This window comes from Argiope bruennichi, chromosome X2 (genome assembly GCF_947563725.1).
Source record: "Argiope bruennichi chromosome X2, qqArgBrue1.1, whole genome shotgun sequence".
Lineage (NCBI taxonomy): Eukaryota > Metazoa > Arthropoda > Arachnida > Araneae > Araneidae > Argiope > Argiope bruennichi.
Genome location: NC_079163.1, coordinates 121,356 through 143,833, shown reverse-complemented (window position 1 = coordinate 143,833; position 22,478 = coordinate 121,356). Strand labels below are relative to the sequence as shown.

General features: G+C 30.5%; 1 protein-coding gene across 1 annotated transcript in view; it reads left to right on the top strand.

The window, feature by feature from the left end:
* The window catches only part of LOC129960318 (cholinesterase 1-like), a 96,820-nt gene that overhangs the window by 13,900 nt on the left and 60,442 nt on the right, over positions 1 to 22,478 (top strand). Inside the window, exons 4-6 of the mRNA XM_056073683.1 lie at positions 1,404 to 1,728; positions 18,782 to 18,853; positions 21,501 to 21,659. Coding sequence (XP_055929658.1) covers positions 1,404 to 1,728; positions 18,782 to 18,853; positions 21,501 to 21,659 — 556 coding nt within the window. The remainder of the gene's footprint in view (positions 1 to 1,403; positions 1,729 to 18,781; positions 18,854 to 21,500; positions 21,660 to 22,478) is intronic.

Sequence of the window (22,478 nt, the reverse complement as noted above, 5' to 3'; positions counted from 1 at the left end):
GAAGCAACTCATTTCCAGAAAAATTGTGCTATCCAGTGTGGATAGCACAATTTTTTTTGCAAAATTGCCTTTTTTATAACAGCCTCAACAACAGTGCAGCAGCTGTTGAATCTGCACTTTGTGAATGACAAAACTATCAATCTTCATTTCCTAACAACTTGGCCGCAACGATTATCCGACCTGAGCTCTTGCGACTTTAGGCTGTGGGATTACCTGAAAGATGTTTTGTACAAGGACCTGATTGCGAACTTAGATGAAATGAAAACACACATGTATTACACAATTCATCACAATATCACCACTGAAACACTTTCTCCAGCTCGTTGGAGAAAACGTTGGACATCATATTGAACATTTCTTAAGTAAGTTGTCGTCGACTTCTTTTTCTTGATGGTTTCATCAGTGTTTGCTTTTTCTACGGTTTTTATTCTAGGGACAGTTAGAAACAGATTTCACTTTTCTTTTTTCTTCGGTTGTTGGCATAGGGGCAATTAATAACTGATTTTATAGCTGATTTTTTTGTCATATCCGCGCTGGTACCACCTTGTCGTGGTGTATGTGTTTTGAACAAAGAGTGTCATAATAATATATCACCTCTTTTAATTAGCATCTTAAGGCGAGTTATGTTATCTTATGATGATAAATATTTTTACAAAATAATTTCCTAAAAGTGACAATTATTTTGAACAATTCCCTTTTGTAGTGCATTTACTGAAATTTTTATCTCATATAAAAACTAAAAAAAAAATATTTTTTGCTAACAGAAATGAAAAATAGAATGTTACATTTAACTTTTCCTATTTGAAATACAAAGTATGGAATCATTACACTGAAAATTAATAAATGTGAAAAATTATTAGTCAATATGGAGTCCTTTTTATAATTATTTGACTGATAATTAATATATCAAAAAATTAGAATAAAAATTCATTTTTTTTGTGATTTTCCACACTATTTTTGTCAGATTGTGGATGCATTCAAACAAATTAATACATTGCTAGAAATAAAAAAATTATATATAGGCTACAGAACTATTCTGTTTGAACATTATTTCATAGATAAAACAATTGCAAATTTGTTATAAATATAACGAAACAGTGGATAATGTGAAAAATATTTCCTGCGGTTAGTAAACAAGGAAAACTTTAGAATTAGAAATAAGAAGAATTATTTGTTGAATCTCTTACTTATATTTTTTAAATTCAATTACCATACTAATACCTAAAATGAAAGGTATAAGAAACAAAAATTATTTTCTTAGACAATATTTTTAATATTAAATAAATTTCGGCTTGCCTTCATATTATATGGGTTCAGATTATACACCTTGCAAAAATTTTATTGGAGTCTTAGGTTTATCATTTAAAAAAAAATATTGCAAACGTTGATTTTTTTTTCTGGAGGTCACAGTATTTGGTCCTGATGGAGGAGCTGCATCCATTTTGAACATGATGACATCCTCTTACTTCAGCAGCACATTTCGAAGTGCATGGCTTCTTGGTCCTGCTTTGATTTTCAACAGAAGTTTCAGTGATTCATCCCATTATAACAGAGGACATTTTTTAGATAAGAGTGGCTGTGCAATGGATGTCCAATGTCTTCGAAAGATGTCACCAAAGGAAGTGATAGGAACTTACATTTGGAATGATGACGCGTCTTTTAGAATCAGAGATCAGAACGACCTTCCTATTCAAGGAATCCTTCCAGAACAACTCGCCGTTGTCGATGGTAAATATTAATATTTCAGTAAAATAGCTGTTACTAATGACGATTTGTAAATCCATGATAAAATTACTTGAATAAACACCAAGCATGGGCAACAGGTATATCCGATTTTTCAATAATCCTAGTTTAAGCAAGTAATTAGTTTCAAAAGATTCATATACAAATTGAAAGGATAAACTCCATTTAAATATGTTATCATAGTGTATATGGAAATTATAGTCAACACAAAACCAACTTGTGACTTTTTAAAAATCAGAACCCACTTACCTTATCTTTCTATGTATACCTTACGCATAAAGGCGGGATTGCTCCACCCCAATATATTATAGATTGCACTTTCCTATTTTAATCAATTTATAACGAATATTAAACAGCTTTCAAGAATCAATGAAATTATCTGTTATTATTGATACCTGTTTTAATGATACTAACATCTCTAAAATTCACAAAAGTCAAATTATATTTAAAATCACCTACAAATGACATCTTTCCCGTTCAATATTTAAGAGCGAAAATCAGTTTAGAAATGTACTGACTAGTACAAAACTTTCCATCTTACTAGGGTAAATGAGTCTCATTTTTTAAATCCAGAAATAACGGTGAAATTTATTTTAGTATAGGTGGTATTACTTTAGTGTGCCGGATGATTTTGCTCTTAAAAATTTATGAATGTTAATTTCACGACTAAAAAATTAAAATTTCAGCATTTATATTGCAGTTGTGCACGAGGGAGGATACTAATCTCTCTTCCTTTGTAGTAAAACTGAAAGTATCTCAGATAAACTGAACTGACTTATAAAGAGACAGTTTTTCAAACTTATATAAGCCTTTTTCAAGTATTCTCTGTATGTCAGTCGGAATAGACACATGTATGTGTTTGTATATAAACAGCGAAAAATGTAACAATTGTTGTTTATGACTTTAAGAAATATTTTATTTAGTGAACACTAAATTTACATATGACACTGATTTCAGAAACCATTGACAAGTGTTAGTTGCTACGTAGTAAACTTCCTTAAAAAATGTAACTTATCAATATAATTTCTGAGAATATGAAAACCAAAATTAATCAACAAATCATCTAAAATAAGTATTATTGCTGGCCTATATTAATTTGACCCATTAATATCTGATATTTATGTTTTCAAAAAGATTTTGTTTACTGACTGCAGATGGTGTCTAATCAACTAGAAAAATATCAAAATATATTTATAATGTACAATTTTGTTAACTAAAGAATTTAAACGTTTCTGTGATTATCTTAAATTGGTAGAAAATGTATAAAGATTTTAAAATACTTAAAATTACAAAAGTACGTAAACTGAAGAATTGTTATTAGCAGTAAATATAGAGACAAAATTATTCATAAGTAATTCCAAAAGCTTACTTTTTTCTTCTTGACATCACGAGCAGCGTAATCTTTGAGGAGCATAAAAACAAAATAGTTTTAGAACACATTTTATATCGCTTATGAGCTGCCATTTGTTAATAACAAATTAAAACAAAAGAAAAAAGAATGGATTAATCGAATTTTAAAATTGAAATGTTTATTTATGTAAAATTAAGATGCAACTTTCAAACCATCCCTAAAAAGAGACTTAGGGCATTGATGGGTTAAGTTCAGTGCTCAGATATATTGTCTTATGAGAGGGCAGTAATACATTACGACACAGAATTAAACCCTCCTAAATAAGCTAAATAGGGGCACAGAATGGGTACTCCTCCAAATTTTTAGGGTGGGATCTGAATTTTAATCTCGGAAATTAAAATAGTTGTGGTATCTATGTTCATTTGCAATCGTATTTGAACCGTCAGTTATATAGGGATCCATTGAGGTCGTGGATTCTTGGCACTTTGATAGTCCTGCCCCCATATATTTGCCATATTTCCATAGGTGCTATTAGTTTAACAGAAAAGGTTTGAAAACTATGGAGTACACATATATAAACCTCTTCGAGATCAGCGCATTTTTTGGAGATCATCTCCAGAAGCTGAAATTTGCATTTTAATATCATTGAGCACTGGTGTGCTTCCTGTCCTTTTGGCTCGAAAATGCTTTGCACACAAGGTGAGAAATCTTGTGTGCAAGATTTCTCACCTTGAATGGTTTAACTTAGAAATTCCGGGATAACATGGTACATCAGTGTCCAGTTCCCCTCGTCCTAGTACTCATTTGCCTTAAATCAGAACTTAAAGTTATTTAGTATAATTTCTAAAATAGTCTAAAAATTATAAACACTCACCAGTCTTGCTTGAATGAATAGTCTCTCAAATTGCAACAGCTAAATTTCTTCAATACATGAGAATACGCCTTTCAACTGATTACCCTGTTGGTGATCTGACCATTGTTTTGGTGAGAAGAAATATATGGTGTTACCAATACATGATTTTAGATTATATATTTCTAAAATTACAGGGAGTTTACCCAAGTGTCCCGTGTACTAGTTCTGAACTATAATTTACTATATCTGAAAAGGAGGGGAAAAGTACGCTTCTTTCTTCTACTGTCTAAGCAAGCATTTTATTTCTACGGCTTCCGTCAGATGGTCATATTATTATAATTAAATAACTCTGCTAATTGAAATATTGTCCAGAACAGCTCTTTTTTTCATTGAGTTCCTAATAATTCTTAAGAATGCTGATTGCGTTTGTTCAATCTGAAAGTGTAAACCATAAACTAAACTATTTTAATAAGTCAGTCAAATGATGAAAACTATTTAAATTCTTTTTTTATATATAAATTATGACAAAGTGTAGAATAATCGGAAAAGCAGAACAAGTCATTATAGTGAAAATTAGGAATTCATAATAATATCTAGTGAATAGGAAATTTAAATAAACCTAATGGGCCTCATTTTTGCTGGCTTGTCTGTCGAAAGAAAAACAGTTTCTAAATCAGATTGCTGTCGTGTAGAAGATTCACTGAATACATTCTGATGTCCTCAAAGATACCTTTGCAGAAAAAGCGTTTACCCCTTATATTTATTTTTATACCTAAATTTCTATATGACTCTGTTCCACATTCCCCAAAACTTTTGTGCTACACCGCTAGATTTCAGAATGCTTTGATTCCATCTAAAGCAATTAAATTTTATATTCCCGCAACGCCATTGTATTTTGGTAAGTAATGATTAATATCATGCTATTTTAAAAAGGCTTCTAAATCTGTTAAAGAATTTTAGACTTTAAGAATTGGCCCATCCTACTGACTCCCATCAGTAGGATGGGCCAAATTTCTTTCTGAGGAATCAATTTTGGTATAGTTCGAAAAAGCTGTGCAATGTCTCTGTTCAAGTCCTCTAAAAATCTCATTAATTCCGTCCAATGTTTGCATGCAAATCTCTGAAATTAAAAAAATAGAGAAGAAAAAAGTTGTTCTTTAAGAAATATAATTTGAAAAGCAATGTTAAAATCAGTACCGACATATAACGAATATATTGTTACGAAATTTCCGGGGTTCGTTTGGATAGTGGAAGTTATATGGTGTGAAGAACGCTCAATCACCAGGCGTCAGTAGAAAATAAAACAACGACGTTTATTTACACGAAGACACACAGGACAGCACAAAGACGACAACTATACACAGCACAGAAGACGATTATCTTCAGCCGAGACGTGCAGCATACAATAGATTCTACTGCAGACAGTAGCACACAGCTTAGTTAAGAACTAGCTTCACTCCGTCGCTGCTCCGCTTATCTCTGGAAGGTCAGTTCTTTACCGTCAGTTCCGACTACAACGACTCCACTGGTCCACCACCACTCTTCTCTGTCGCTTCCGACTACTCAATTCACCACTGGTTCACAACTCAATTCACCGTCACTCCCCGGCAGCTGCAGCTCCTTTTATAGGTCTTAGGAGGCCGGGCTAGAAGCCTCTCAACCAATCAGAAACGTTCGAGGCGTAACTTGGTTCCTACTGGACGGTCGGGAAAATTCTCGATGTTTCGGGTATAATCTATTTTGGCGCCAAAGTCGCCAAATTCGTCACCAAGTCGCCAAATGGTCGCCAAGCTCTGGGACCTCCTATGGAACCAACTATGCTGGGAAGTAGCATCACAGGTTCGTAACAATATTTATTAATGCATTAGTTAGAATACATAAAATTCAATCAATTTTACTTGATATTTATTCGCCAATTTAAAAATACACATGCACGCAAATGAAAGCCATCCTATATAAGACGCTCGCAAGAAAGTGCAAAGGAACTGATATGCCATCGGAATCGGCAAGTCAAATTGCTGATTTCTATGTCTCATACAGCATTGCCAGAAGATTTAACGAGTATCTCAAGTAGAGCATTGGCAAAAATTATTACAACAGCTTTGGCCGATTTCGAATTTATCACACTTGAATAACAAACCTATGTATTTGATAAAAAAACAAAGTGTGAAAAGTTGAGGAAAGAAACGAAATAAAAGGAAAATGATTTAAGAGGTAATTAAAGGAGCACCCATTAAGAGCCTGTGTTTTGAGAGACGCAAAGATGAAACCGTTCAACAAATATGTGGTCATCGAAAATTAATATTAGAGCATTAATAGGGGAACCAGGTAAAGATATATGATCTATATAATTGCTAAGTGTTGGTGAAAAGGCAAAAGAAATATCCCAAGATATTATCAAATTTACAAACACGTATACGAGTTTATAGAACCTATCGGTTATTAGATGTGAATGAATAAATGCGCATACAGAATTGAAAGCCAGAGTTATACGTTTGCTTGAGATATAAATTGGAAGACCATTACAAAGAAATATATGTACTTTACATACTAATAAGTTTCAACTAAGCACTTCATTCTGGAAATGGACAGTTAGTTATAGAAAGGGCCCATATTCATATTCTGAACTTGTTAGATTATTTCTACAAGATCATAAAAAACTCCAGTCACTTCGATAAAATTTGATCACTGTATTCTTCTATCTTTACATATGAAAGATGTCAAAAACCCAAGTACTGAACGTCTCGAATAAATCAGATTCTGTTTCTTAATTTAAAAAAAACTGTAACTTTCCTTGAGTAATCGTTTATTATTGCAAAGAAATATTTTATTATAGAGCCAAAGGAGCTTTGGCTCTAAGGAATTCTATTCAGTGAAATATTCTTGACACGCAACTTTTAAATAAAATTTAAAAAATCTGCCTTCTTTGGCCAAATCTGGACAATTTGTGAAACTTTGAATATCACTATTTTAGAGCAATCAGCAATTTCGTAGTTTTAGGTTAATCCGTCTTGGGGAAACTCCGGACACTGATTAAAGTACATATTTTGAGAAGGTCAATGAAGACCGTCTATGACCGAGTCTAACTCGTTCTTTTTTTTATAAAATAATAAGCAATATTAAAAATTTCATAATTTGCTCAGTTTTAGTCACAAAAGAGTCTTTTTATTTAAAACGTCAGTTTCTGAAGATTATTTTATTAAATATGATTCAAAGGACATAAGATCTGTATAAAAACAGAAAATTTTTGCTTCATCAGAATATTTATTGATTCCAACTACATTAAACAAAATAGTATTCTTTACATTTAGACTATTTTTCCTATTAGATGTATATGCCTAATGCTAACTTTTTAGAAATTAAGTATTAAGAACTGCTTATAGTAGATGTCCTGTATATAATAAAATATTTGCCTTAAATACTACAGAATTATTGAATTAATAATATATATATTTTATAAGTTCACAGTGACTTTTCCTGCAACTATTTTTCTAGAAAATATTATCTTCATGTTTATTTAATTTCTTACAGTCACTTGCTAAAAATTACGCCATTGGTTTACAGCAGAAGTTAGCATAATCTCTTAATTTGACCTTTTGCTAACGCGATGGCAACACATTCATAAAAATGCTAAAATAAGCTATTAAAAATGAAAATGTCCGGTTCATACATCTTCTAATTTCGTGAAATGATAACCACTTTTTTACTTTACGTAAGCTACATATATGTTAAACAGAATTCATTTTCCTTAGCTTTCAACAGTGGAAGAAAATCATGCGACGAGATAGGGCAAAAAATGTAATCTATTGTTGAAAATTAAGTAAAAAATATTTTTTTAAAAATTACCGAAATTCAATAAAAATTTGCATGAGAGTTAAATTGGTATCATCTAAAGAATAAATTTTTAAATGATGTTAAATTCAATTTGTACAATTACATTTCTTGTAGTTATCGCGAAAAAAATGTCGAAATTTCCCTTCTCTAAGAAAAATCGCTCCTCGCATGTGTACTTTGGAAAATGGCACATTTCCATTTTCCAAAGTAAACATGTTATAAGTTTGGTTGGTGTAAGTCAAACGGTCCGGCTAGTAGAATGCCTCCCTTCCCATCAAACATTTATCTTTATTATTAGTATAGATTGTCAACATTCATAATGCATCAAGACGCATACCTCTTTTCCAAGTGTTCCAGTTGTTAGACATGTTTGGCAAGCCTTCACATTTTCTGATAGTTTTATAGACATTCAAACAAACGTCTATTCAAGACTTGATTCGACCCAGAATTGTGCGCCTGGTCCCATAAACTTTTCGATATTAAAATAATTTTTTAATTAAAGCTGAATAAAAATGAATGCCGGTATATTTGATATCCTGACTTAGAACCGGATCAAAGGAAGGATACAGTTCGCTTCGGTTGGGTTTAAATAAACTATTTTATTTACATTAAATTATTGTCAGCCGCAAATAAATAAAATATATACTAATCCAGTTCGAATCAGCTGATTCGAGATTAATAGCTGTTACTTAGATTTATTTTTTCTATTTTTGTTAATTCTTATAATACAAATAATGTAACACCAGTCGCTTTTAGCATACAACTGGTTCACCAGTTGTAATGCTCTCTAAATTTCTAATAAATATTTACGTATCTTTGTGTCTTAAAAGCTTCTTCAGAAATTTATTTTAACTTCAACTTTTGATAGTCATATAATTCATATTATTATAGAAACCTTACGATATTTTGTTCATTGTAAAATACATTTCTCTAATTTATTGTCAGCAGCCTTAAGATATAAATTTGAATTTGAAATGGAAGAAATAAAACTTCCAATAAATACGAAAACTTTTTTGCTGTAATCAAAAATATTTTTTTTTAAATATGACTACAGAAAATCGAATCCATCAGTACTGTGTGCCAGAATAATCACCAATATTCTGTTGTACACGCCAATCTTATGCGTACCAAGGAAAAAGATTTCTAATAATTTATGTAACATTTGAAAGAATTATTAAATAAAAATTTATCTAAAATTCATTTATACATTCAAAAAGATTTATGTGTGATAAATAATATTTTATTTTAATCAATAAATGACTGAAAAAATTATGAACAACTTCTGAAAAAATTATGAAATCTAAATTTTATACAGCCCTTCGATCCTACAAACCATGTTCCGTAAAATTATTTTGACAATCTAACATTTCAATCCTCTGCGATCACGCGTGACTGAGTTATAAAGCTTTGAATATTATTATTTTGGAACAATCAACAATTTAATTATTTTAGATAATCAGTTTTGAAAAACGTCCAATCTCTGAATGGCATATTTTCTTCAAGACTGTCGATGGAGTGCGTTTCTACAGAAATTGCACGCTTCCTTAGAATAGAGACATTCAAATTTTCATAACTCAATCAATTTTAATTTCAAAAGAGTATAATTTTTTTATTTAAAATATTATTGTTTCAAGAATATTTTATTAAATATGACTCACAGAACAGAGGATCTGTGTAAAAATTTAAAATCCGTTATTTATCAGAAAATGTATTGATTTAAACTACATAAAATATAATTATTTATTTAATTTTAGACCATTTTTTATTAAATATATACGCCAATTAATAAAGTTTTAGAAATTAGCTGTTGGGCCTTAAATAGTGTGGATATTCTGTTTATATTAAACAATGCATGCTTTAATTAAAACTGAAATATTGAATTAATAATGTGCCTACTTTATGTCGTCACAAAAAACTTTTTCTCCATTAATTTCTTTTAGAAAATATCACATTTCATTTTGGCGTATTTTCTTCAAGACGGTCGATGGAAATGTTTTAAAATAGCACGTTGTCATAGAATAAATACATTCAAATTTTTACAACTCAGCGAGTTTTAATTTTAAAAGAATGGAACTTTTTAATTGCATATATTAGTGCCCCTAGAATATTTTATTAAATTTGATAATTCACACAACAGATGCTCTGTATAAAATTTAAAATTCGTAATTCATCAGAACATTTATTGAATCAAACTGCATAAAATATAATTATTTATTTCATTTAGACCATTTTTTTATTACATATGTACACCAATCACCAAAGTTTTAGAAAATGGATATCCTGTATATATTAAATCATGTTTGCCTTAAATAAAATTTATTTATTGAATTAATAATATAATAATTGTAAAAATCATAGAAAACTTCATCTTCCATTTATTTTTTTAGAAATTATCATATTTCATATTTATTTCACTTGATACAGACACATACTGGAAATTATACTTTACTCAGTTTAATTTTCAGTAATATTTAATATTTCAGTAATAGTTAATATTTTTTAATTTTAGCTTTTGTCAATATGATGGCAACACTTTGAAAAAAGTTTATTATTTCCTATGCACGCGTAACGCGTTCGTGCAGGTTGAATTTATTATTTTATGAAGAATAAATTGTTGGAAAATATGGTTAAAATAATTGGTTAAATATTCATTAAAAATATAAACTTAAGTTATAGGTTAAAACATTGATATCATTGAAAAGATAATTTTTTGAACTTTTACTCTATATAAAAATCATTCTGCGAGATGCTTTTTTCAGAAATCATCGCGAAAAAAAAGCAGAAATTTCGCTAAATTTTTAATTACTTAAAATTTTTAAAAAATCGCTTCGAGGTGCACATTTCCACTGTCTAAAGTATGTAATATGCCAAGTTTGGTATCTCTAAGTCATATGGTCTGTCATAAAGGACGCCAATGCACACACGCAGACACAAACATGCAAACACAACCACACATTCTTTGAAAAATCAGCCTTGGAGAAACTCTAGGCATTGATTCACTAATTTTCTTTAAGACGGTGGATGGAAAAGTCTAAAATCAGGTGCTTTTTAATAGAATAGTGGTATTCAAATTTTTATAAATCATTTAGTTTTAGTGAATGATTTAGTTGATTTGAAAGCAACTCTTTTTATTTAAAATATTATTCTCTCAAGAATATTTTGTTAAATATGATTCACAGAGCAGAGAATCTTTGTAAAATTTTAAAATTCGTAATTCATTAAAGCATAATGAATATAATTATTTACTTCATTTAGACCATTTTGATAGCAGATATATGTTTATTACTAATGGTTCGTATTCAGTAAAATTATTTTGACGATCTAACGTTTCAATTAACCAAGTGTCGTCCTCATCATCTGACCACGGTTCAAAATTACGAGGTCCGTCCCAAAATAGCCCTAGTATTGCTTTAAAACGGGAAGTTAATACAACTAAAACAAACTAAACTAGCATGTCAATCATCTGTGATTAAACCTGACCGAATTGTAAAACTTTGATATCATTATTTTAGGAACGATCAACAATTTCATTATTTTAGGCAAGCAGTCTTGGGGAAAATTTAAGCGTTGATTGCTGTATATTCTTCCAGGCGGTCGATGGAGAGGTCTAAAATCGTTCGTCTTTATGGAATGGAGACATTCAAATTTTCATAACCAGTTTTAAATCATAATGGAAGTTTTTTACCTCCATATTTGAGGTGCCGCCTCTTTTTGGAAAATAGCATAGGTAAAGAGTTTCTTGTTTGGTTTGTAATGTCTCCTTCTCTTTTGATCAAGATTCGAAATAAGGGAAACCATATCAAAAGAGATTTTGTGCAGCCTCAAAACTGATCGATAACATTTCTAAAAATGGAAATTTATATTTGTATATTACAGACTCTAAAACTAATATAGGCTCAAAAACTAATTTCAAAAATTCAAATTTCTAATTTCAAAACTGTGCATTTATTGATTTATTGAAGATTATGATGATATTTGGAAAAAATCTGAGCTTGATTGGTACTTTCCATAAGGATTTAGAAATTGTGATATCGATACGTCAAAATGGCTGGAAGAGCATGCTTATGCACAAAATTTTTATTGGGATAATATACAAACTTGCAGCTTACTTTACTTCTTTGGAAAAAGATTATCTTTTAAAATACGCTACAAAGAAAAATGCACATGAGAGTTTTAATTGTCAAATATGTTATAAAAAAGGAAACCTTCAGTTACAAAGTTTTTGATGCTTCTTTAATGTGAACAGTGAATACCTTCAATTAAGTTATACTATGAGTGTAAAATAAAATTTCATTAATATGTTTTTATGCGTGTTTTCATTATTCATAGATAGTAACGTATATCGAAAAATTATTGGATTCAAATAAAAATATTGCTTTAATTACATTATTAATATGAATCGTTATTTGTGGCAAAATTGTGGATAAAAAGAAAAAGATTTGACTACTTAGCAAACGCATTATTTTCAAAAACGATTTATATACTCAATTCTCAAGCATTAAAAATTCAGTATAAAATTTACTAGCAATAGAAACAATTTAAAACGTTATTATACGGAACATAAATAAAACACTCTTACTATAATCAAGCTTTTGAAAGGGGTGGGGGGGGGGAAACGATTCAAAGTTTTACGAATTCAATGATTAAATTCCGTTTGTGAAGTTTAGTACTGCATTTGTTAGCATCTGAAATTTTTTAACAATATTAAAGATACACATGAGCTTTCTTTTGTAACTACTAAAGTATGTAGTAAAAGGAAATTCAGTAATGAAAATTAATTCAGTTTTCATTTGAATGCGAATCACGTTCAAATGAATAAGAGGTTACTTTTCATTGTTAATAGGTAATTGGTAGAGCGTATAGAAAAACGAAGTGAGAGGATAAGAAATAGATAGTGTTACGGAAATGCCGGATTTCTTTCCGATTTGTTGGTCGATAAAGAAACACAATCAAGAGATCTCAGTAGAAAAAAAAACGACGACTTTTATTAAGCAAGAAAATATTTATACAAAGACAACTAATGCACAGCCGAGACGAAGACAGGCAACACACAGAAGCACACTACAACAAACAGTAACCCACAAGTAGTAATCGATAGTAATAACAACCACAACACATAAAGCTGCCAGACAGGATTCAGCAGGGGGAATCTTCGTAGCTACTCTCTACGGTCTCTCCGAACGCCTGCAATTCTCCACTGTCTCCTCGTTTTAGCTGTATCCAACTGCCGACACACTACTACACGACTGGCTACTCTATACACGATTCGAGGCTCCTTTTACAATAAACACCAGGACTCGGCACACAGCTCAATTCAGCAAATGCTTGAGCTCCACATAACGCTTCAATTTCGCCGAATTCATCCAATTATACCGCTGTTGACACTTTCCACGATTACGACTCTATACACGACTGACTTCAGCTTAGACTGCCGGTCTTTTATAGTTCCTGGAGCCGGGTCGAGAAAGTTCTGGAACAATCAGGCATATCTCGGTTCTTATTGGCTCTATCATCAAAATTCTGGAAGATTCCACTATTATCTAATTTGTGGCCAAAGTCACCAAATGGTCGCCAAGCCCTGAGATCACTGATTCGGCATCCGATCTGCATTCAACAGAGCTGATCTTAACACGATCTTTCCAGTGAATGAACTAGCCGTGCTGGGAAACAATATTACAGATTTGTAACAATAGGAAATTATTATTACAATTAAAACTGTACAAAAAATTTTAAAAAATAGAAAGAAATGAAAGACAGATAGGAACCTTGTAGTTATAACTGTATGTGCTATCTAGTTTTATCAATAGTTCAGAATTCTTACACAACAAAAAATAGAAAATTATCTAACAAATAAAATATAAATGTATAAAATCATAAGAATTCCGAAACATTAAATTGAAATTTGTATTTTTTTCCCCTTTGAAACAAAATAAACAGTTTTTTTTAAAAACAAAAAGCATTTTTAGCGGGTTTTTTTCTCTTCTTGCGAACTCATTTTATGAATGCATTGAATACTATATCATAAAAATAAATTCAAATCACTAGTTTCTTCCTTTTAGATTATTTCGTAATATTTCTATCGAATTTGCTTTGTCGTTGAATTCTGTTGTTTTGTTGAATTCTTTTCTCACTTTAACAGTAATAATTTTAAACAGCGCATATGAACTTGGATTCGAGCCTTTTCGGTTTCTAACACATAAAATGCCAAACAGATCTCCCACTCATTTCATTTCTTGTTTGGAGTTCCTATAAAACTTTTAATCGAAAATAAATTCTATGTTTTGATACTTGTATTTTAAACTCGTCAAGTAGTTCTAATCCTGATTTTTCAGATTTTCAGTAAAAACAAATGTTAAATATGATATAAATAATTAGTTCAAACAGAATTTCTTTTAATATTTACATATAACAAATTATTATTTTAAATTGTTAAATGAATGATATTTTATAACAAAGATTTCAAAAATTGTTGTGCAAAGAAACACGTTTCTTAGAACGTAATGAATACATTTTACTCTAAAATAGCGTTTTCAATAACTAACCATGGAAAATGAATAAAGTAAAAGATTTTCCTGTGTTTTGCTAACATTAACATGAATTTATCACTACACATGTCACTATGCAGTGGAGAGTAAATGCTCTCTTTCGTGATTCACTAAAGATAGCATTTGTGAAGAAATCTAAATTAAAAATAAATTTCGAATTCATGAATTTCTAAAAAAAATAATTTCATGAAGTCAATATAAACTGTTTACTATGATAAAAACTTATTGTTAGGTACACAAAATTTAGATATACTTTGTTACAATTTAGAAGATTTGTTGCAATTTAGAAGATTAACAACTTTGAAATCAGTTTAACTGCAGCAATTCAGTACAACTTCATAGATTAAACTGGCATAAAAGGACGCAAATTGCAAAATAAAACTCCATTAACGAATGTGCGAAAAATAGGTGCAAATTGCAAAGAAATATCAGTTGTATTGTATATTTATGTTCGTTAGGAAATACAGGGTGATTATAATTAAAATTGTACTTTCAAAAAGCTGTAAAATGAACCATTGGTCGGAATAACATAATTTTTCATCTGAGTATACGTAAAGCAATAGGAATTTGTTTCGAATAAAAAAAATCAAATGCTGACTGATAGATGGCGATGAATTGGTCATAAGACAGTAATTAAAAGACATGACATGCTATTATAGCCTATTTTGTTAAAAGGCTATATATTATGACGAGGTGACCACAGCGGATAGGAAAAAAGAAAAAAAAAAACACCGATTTTTTACTATCCCTACGTCGAAAACCGTAGGAAAAGCAAAAACAGATGAAACCATAAAAAAAAGGAAGTCTGCAACAACTTTCATAAGAAATGATCAATATGTTCCACCGTTTTCTCTTAAGGAATGTTTCAGTGGTGATGCAGATTAAAAATGCAGATTCTGCAGCTACTTCACTGGTGTTGCAATACGCAAAGGAACGCAATCTTGCATACAAATTGTGCTATTCGCATGCTCGCATTATTGCAGCGCGGAATGATCTGATTGCTCAAAAGAGGTTCATAACATGTTCCATTGATTACAGAGGTTACAAGTCCCGAAGGACCAATCTCCTCGATAAAAGATAGGACCAACGATAAATACTGCTGCCATAAACCCGGATCACACACTGGCCTTTTAAACTGATTCTCTCTTGCCTATATTCTGAAATTTTGAGTATTGATAGAATTTCAGAGATGAAAGTAGGCTTCGTGAGTCCTGAAAATGTTCTATGGTCATATATTGTCCACTTTCATTTGAGCACGAAATGGTAGGGCGAAAGCTTCTTGTTCTGGTAGGTCAACAGGAAGCAACTTCTGAACTAGCGTAATTTTGAATGGACAGCATTGCAGGATATTTCGTACAATTTTACGAACCGATTTGAAAGATATATCTAAAGTTTGGAGAATCTTCCGTGCAATGGACATTACCAAAGCACTGCTTGACACTTTCTGAAATGTTGTAGCCACATCCTCTACTGAATGTCGACGCAATTGCTTTCTTCACTCTGCCATATTTAGCGTCAAATGAAGCCATCTTTTCGAATTAGGTCAAATGCAGTCTTCCGACAAGAGCAATTTCTTACACACTCTAATATCGGGAATTTCTTCAATGCAATTGCCGCACGATCTCCGTTCTTGTAAAAAATGCTTCACAATCGTAACTACTTTCTAAGACCCAGAATAACAGGAACTTCATGTTCTTGAGTGTAAAGTGCAGTATGTATGTCAAGTTTTTTAATTGGCATCTTAAAATTAAGATATCAATTACAGATATCGTTTTCTAGCCCCATATTACGAGTACAAAGTCATCTATCGATCAAGTTTTGAACTATTTTTTTTTTCTTTAACTAAACAAATTCCCATTGCTTTACGTATACTCAGATGAAGTATTAGTTTTTTTTTTTTTTTTTTTTTTTTTTTGCCAATAGTTATATTTTTACAGCTTTCTGAAAGTGCAATTTGTATTTTCACAGCAGCAGGCCCTGTTTGACGTACTCAAGTATCCACCTCTTTTAATTCAGATTTGTAAAGTAATTACCATCTCCTCAGACATAATGATTTGCCCCAAAGTGTCGCTTCAATGATGATATTCCACCGGTAGTTATAAAGCGCCTTTATTTCGTGGCACCACATTTTTTTTTAAGATGGAATTTCAAATTATCTGAAATATTATATGCATGTCAGTTTCAAAGAATGTGGAAAAGAAATGTGTTTTGTAATTTTTTAAATGTGCATTTTAAAATTCTTTTTATCTTCAAGCATTTACCATTGTTTTTTAAATAAAACTTATTTTTCGAATTCCTTTAGTATTTATTCGTAATTTAACTTCTAAATAATGATTAAAATAAAGGTTTGATTGGGTTTTATGGTCAAAGAAAATGTTAAGAGTATTATCTTTAATTTTTCTCAGTTTTTGTATGCTAAATGGAATCAAGTCATTTCTATTTTGGACATTCTCGTTTTGATAAACCTCGTAAAATGAAATTAATCTTATATTTAATCTTTAAATGAAATGCGCTAGCCTATTTTTATTATTTGGGATAATATTTCTGTAACACAGATAATACAAATAACAAATTACATCAAAAGAAAAACCCTTTTCTACAGCACGAAAATATTTGTACACCGATGGACAATTGCCAAGGATGGATGACAATAGTAATGATAGCAACCACAAAATGGAAGACAGGCAAATGTGGAAATATGCTAAGTTCAGTAAGATGTGTTGTATGTATGCAAATGTTGGATTACTGAATTTGCTCGTCATATGATATCGCGGATTAAAGATATAAAGGATTTGACGTCTATCGAACGTTTTTGTTCAAACACAGTTTAATGGGAAAGAATCAATTGGCGAACTTGCAATTTTCAGTGAGTCTTCCCCACAACACTTAAATGATCTGATGATTATGGGTAAGATTGAAGAAGGACGAAATATAATAGATGTTGTCAGGGAATTGGACATTAGCTACAAGTTGCCGTTTCAAGATTTTGGAAATCATTTCAAACAAATGGAAACTACGCACGTTTTATGGTGCTGTAGATGGTAAATTTATTTTCATGGATGACAGAGAAAATGTTATCGAACAATCGCTGTCCAAGTGTGCCTAGAGGACGAGGATATTCAACAACTCGAGTGACCTGCTCATTCTTCAGATCTGAATCCCATTGAAAATGTTTGTTATGCTTTGGAGAGGAGTCTTGCTAATAGACAATGCCCTCCAATAAACAATGACACCCTCATCTGTGCCCTGACAGGGGAATAGGATAAATTATTCCAACAGATGATGGATAATGCTGTGAAAAGCATTCCACGACGTGTAAAATCTTGCATTGCCCTCCAAGGTGGCCTTATCCCATTTTGACATCTTTCATCAGAATACCTGCAAAAGGTAATTACAAGTTTTTCTGTTTTATGTATTCAATTTAAAATGTACATTCTGTCCTTTGGATACTTTACAAACCCTTCGGGATTTCACAGCATAATAAATTATCGTTATTGTAATGCCCTAGTATTCTGGCATAATTTTATTTAACTTCGTATTCAACCATACTTAATTTTTTATTCGGTGTATACCACTTGTGATCCGCCTTTAGCAATTGTCTATCAGTTGTAATAGAAGCTATGCATTAGCCGAAACATCAACCGTTCACCCCTTGCCTGTTTGTCCTGGCAGAAAACGTTTTTAATGTATACATATATCCTTTTTTAATTATAAGTTTTTGCATAGTGCTTTATATTTTCCATAACAATGACAGAAGATAAGCTTGAGACATTTTTGTCATTCCAAATTGTTATATAATATGATATATTTATATTAAAAATTAAAAGAAGCCAATCACACGTCGTTTTCCCACTTCGAATATCACGAAAAATAAATTGGTTAATTTCTTCGATGCTAATATTTGAATAAAGCACAACATTATATTGAAATATATATATGTAAAACATACTTCAGCAGATGCGTATCCGTATAGAAGAAACTTTTGAAATTTTTAAACTTTGATTTATTTCATCTGGGAGGCATATTATGTGCAAGAAGCACAGAATATGCCTCCCGGATGAAACTGATGTCGTTTACATCGTGATACAAGAGAAGAAGAGCAAAAGAGACCGAAATGTTTTCTTCAATGGTTTTTACAATGAGATTTTGATAGGGATATCTTTGACACGTGTAGATTTAAGATAGGAAAATTTAGGTATCTTGAAAGAATGGGGTAAACATTCAGGATTTTTATCCTTTCACTCGGAGCATGAGAACCTAATTAATAAGCAGTTTTACAGAGTGCGTATATAATTATTTAAATAAAAAAATGGAATTAGATCAGGAAATAAAAGACCATTTTAGAATGAAATTAACATGGGCTAAATTAAGATAAAAATTCCAAAATTAATTAAGATTTAAATTAGATTAAGAGATAGTTTTACATGCATATATATATATATATAATATTTTTAGGAGATGCTTTACCTTCATCGTCCATCGAAGCAGTTTTGCATCGAAATGTAAAAGACATTCCCATGCTCATAGGTAAATATACTCAATTATTTTTGTATAATAATTTTTATTTAGATATTTTTAATAGTACATTTGGAACTATATGTGTTTAGTATTTTTCTTTTCATAAAAGATAGAATATTAATTTTTATTCATCGTTAATAATAGACTTATGTTACTTATTATGTTACATGTTAAACATGTTACTTATTATTTTTAAAAATCATATTTATTTTTCTAGTATAAATCGGCATATAAAAAACAATATAAGGTAAAATTCAACAATTATATGAAAAATAAAAAAATTGACAATGGATAAAATTAACTCTTTTTTTAATTGGAGCCATTGGTTTTTGAGGGCATTTTAAACATACAGGTTAAGTACGAGTATAAAAATCAACCTATAAATTCTGGTAATATTCCTCTTGGTATATTAATAAATCTTAGAAATTTTTCAAAATACATTATCACTAGAAAAATTAATTATTTTTGAACATACACTTCAGAATTAGCCGAATGGGAACTTTCATCGAAAAAAGTTTCTGTATAATTATCCTCATCACTAAAATCACTTTCTGCTTCATTTAAAAGTCTCTGGAGCTCTGTTTTATAACGAGAATTAGTAGGTTGGGTGTTGTTTCGAGTACCAAATTTTAGAGCCATCTGCTAAGCCTTGTACAAAACCAGAATACTAAAAGGGAGATGCGGTCTTATAGACGTCGAGCTAAGAAATAGCTGAAACATTTAAAAAAGCTTTCTTTGAAACAGGCTGAAAAAGTGCACGTGTAATGAAAGTCAGGAAACAGGAATCTACAAGATCAATCTATTCGATTGAGCTAAAAATAGAATAGGTATGACCGAAAGTTCATCTTTAGCGGTCTGACAGACCGCACCTCCCTGTTTAAGGGTTAAATATAATCTGGATGATTTTATGGAGGTTACATAAATTCTTCAAGAAAATTTCTTTTCTTTTGATTCTTCTTATTCTATCCCATCTTTCATTATGGAGGTTAGATAAATTCTTCAAGAAAATTTCTTTTCTTTTGATTCTTCTTATTTTATCCCATCTTTCATTATGGATGTTAGATAAATTCTTCAAGAAAATTTCTTTTCTTTTGATTCTTCTTATTCTATCCCATCCTTCATTAATGTTATGTTTGAAAACTGAGATTCTTCTAAATAAAAGATAACGCAACATATTCGTGATTGTTACAAAACGCATCTACAAAAATGCAAATAAATTCACTGAGAAGAATGAAAAATGTCACCAAAAAACTACAATAAATAAATACTGATAGTTAAAAATAAATCTTATATTTTTCAACAACATTTTTTTTTAATTCAACTCTTCCTCTATGCTTTTTAAGATTAGTCCATGTTTTTATACGGGATTAATCATTTTCTAAAATCATGTTTTTTTTTGTTGTTTTTTTGTATGGGTTTTTTGCACTAGTTTATAGGAATTTGCTCAATCAAAACTCTACTGAACGATGCAATAACACTAAAAATATATATATATTTGTTATAGCTGTAACTCCTTTCAATTTTTTCTTCTGCATAATTATATCAAAATAAATATAGTTCAAATGTGGCGATTATCATTAATGTAAAACAATCTCTATTTATAACGCTTTTTTTTTGAAATTCTTCGTCATAAGTATTACCATCATATTCTTTTGTTGAGAATAATAAAAAATATATATTCTTTCGCTATTTTTTTTTTCTGTCCCGACTTCGGGAAATAATGCATTTTAAATGAAAATCTAAAAAAAGTAACTTAAAAAGGTAGAAAGCATTTTATTTACGCTTCTATCAAAGATGGGGCATGAGATTTTTATTTTAAATAGCTGCAAACTGTAATTTGAAATGCATAAAACTACAATAAACTAAATAAAGGATTTATTTTACTTTTTACGAATATTCGATCAAAACTGCCAGCTTTATTTTAATGGAAATCAGTACAAAATAAACGATTGTGTAAAATCAAACATATCTGTACGATCATATAAAGTAAAATAAATGAATAAAAAAATAAAAAACCACTAGCACAATTTCCAAGAATCAAAGCATCATGCACTAACTAAAATAAAACATAATTATTTCGAGTGTGGATGATTTACACATTCATAAATTTAAGACATTTTCATATTATTTGAGCGAATCCTTGCTGATATTTTATCAGAAATTTTAGTTAAATAACATCATTATGGGCTTTGTGTAAAATCAAGGATTTCTTAATTATTTCAGCTTTAACAATTCAACTATAGATTTTTTTGTATATCATGTACAAAAATTTTCTCCAATTATTAGGAATTGTAAGAATCTTTTTTTCCCTTCCTCATTTAGACTTTTAAAACCAAGTCTGTTTTCGATACAGTTACTACAATCCTTTCAATAAATCGAATAATAACAGAAAACAAACTAAACAGGAAAATGTCCTCACTTATTTATAAAATGAAATTTATTTGAATTTAAAAATAACAGTCCGAAGCTTTTTTTTATTATTGAGGCACTTTTCACTTATTTAACTGGCTTATAGTCTTAGGTACAATAATATCCTTAAGTTTACTCCTCGTGCACATACAAACAAATCATTTTCACAAGAATGGGCAATAGATGTACAGATGTCAAAATGAAGTATTTACAGAGTAATAGATGATTTTATGTCATTTTTTTCTAGGCACCTCAGCTCAAGCTGTCGATTTTTGGCCAGGGCCAGACGATCTTCGTTCTTGGAATTGGAATCAATATCGAAAATATGTTACCACAAGTCTGGACAGTTTCGATCCAAGAATTAGTCAGTTGACTATGCAGCTGTATAATACTTCTCACGAGTACGGTAAGTAAGGAAATACTTTTGCATATGATGGGTTTAAAGTAATGTAAGACATATTTTCTTTGTTTTCAGAAATAAACACAATGCTGAAAGTATTTTAATAAATTCGGAAACAAAAATTGTTGTTATCATTTTAAGGATGTTACTAGGATTCAAATTTAACATGAAGGTTTGATACGAATTGATGTGATTTGTGATGTTTTTTGGCGCAATAGCCACACTTAGCCATGCTGCACCAATCCAATGGTAAAATATAAAAGTAAAACGGAAGTTCAAAGAGTAAATTTAATTAAAAATCAAAACTGATAGACCAGAAAACAAACTTATAAAAAAAGACTATGCTTCAGAATTTTACAATTCTGGGTTTAAACAGAAAATAAAACGGCAATTAAGAAAAGAATCAGTGTTTGGGTACTATTGATCATATTGAATAAACAGATATTGTACATACTAAATACAAGTATAAAATCTAATAGCCTTTAAAAATTTAAAAATATTTGGGTGGTGTTTGTCACCCACCAGGTCCTGCAGGTTCAACGAAGTTGAATGAAAAAAGCGAATACGTTGGGAGTTAAAATCAGTACATTCAATTAAAATATGTTTAATAGTAAAATCCACACGACATGTAGAGCACCTCGGTACCTCTTCACCAAAAAGAAGATGTCTATGCGTGAAGCGAGTATGTCCTATACGCAGACGAGTCATTTTGACGTCAACCTCACGTATAGGGAGAACAGACCACAATCCAATAATTGGTTTGATGGAATGCAATTTATTTTCTTTTCGAAGATCCCACGTCAATTGCCAAGAAGAAAAAATGTG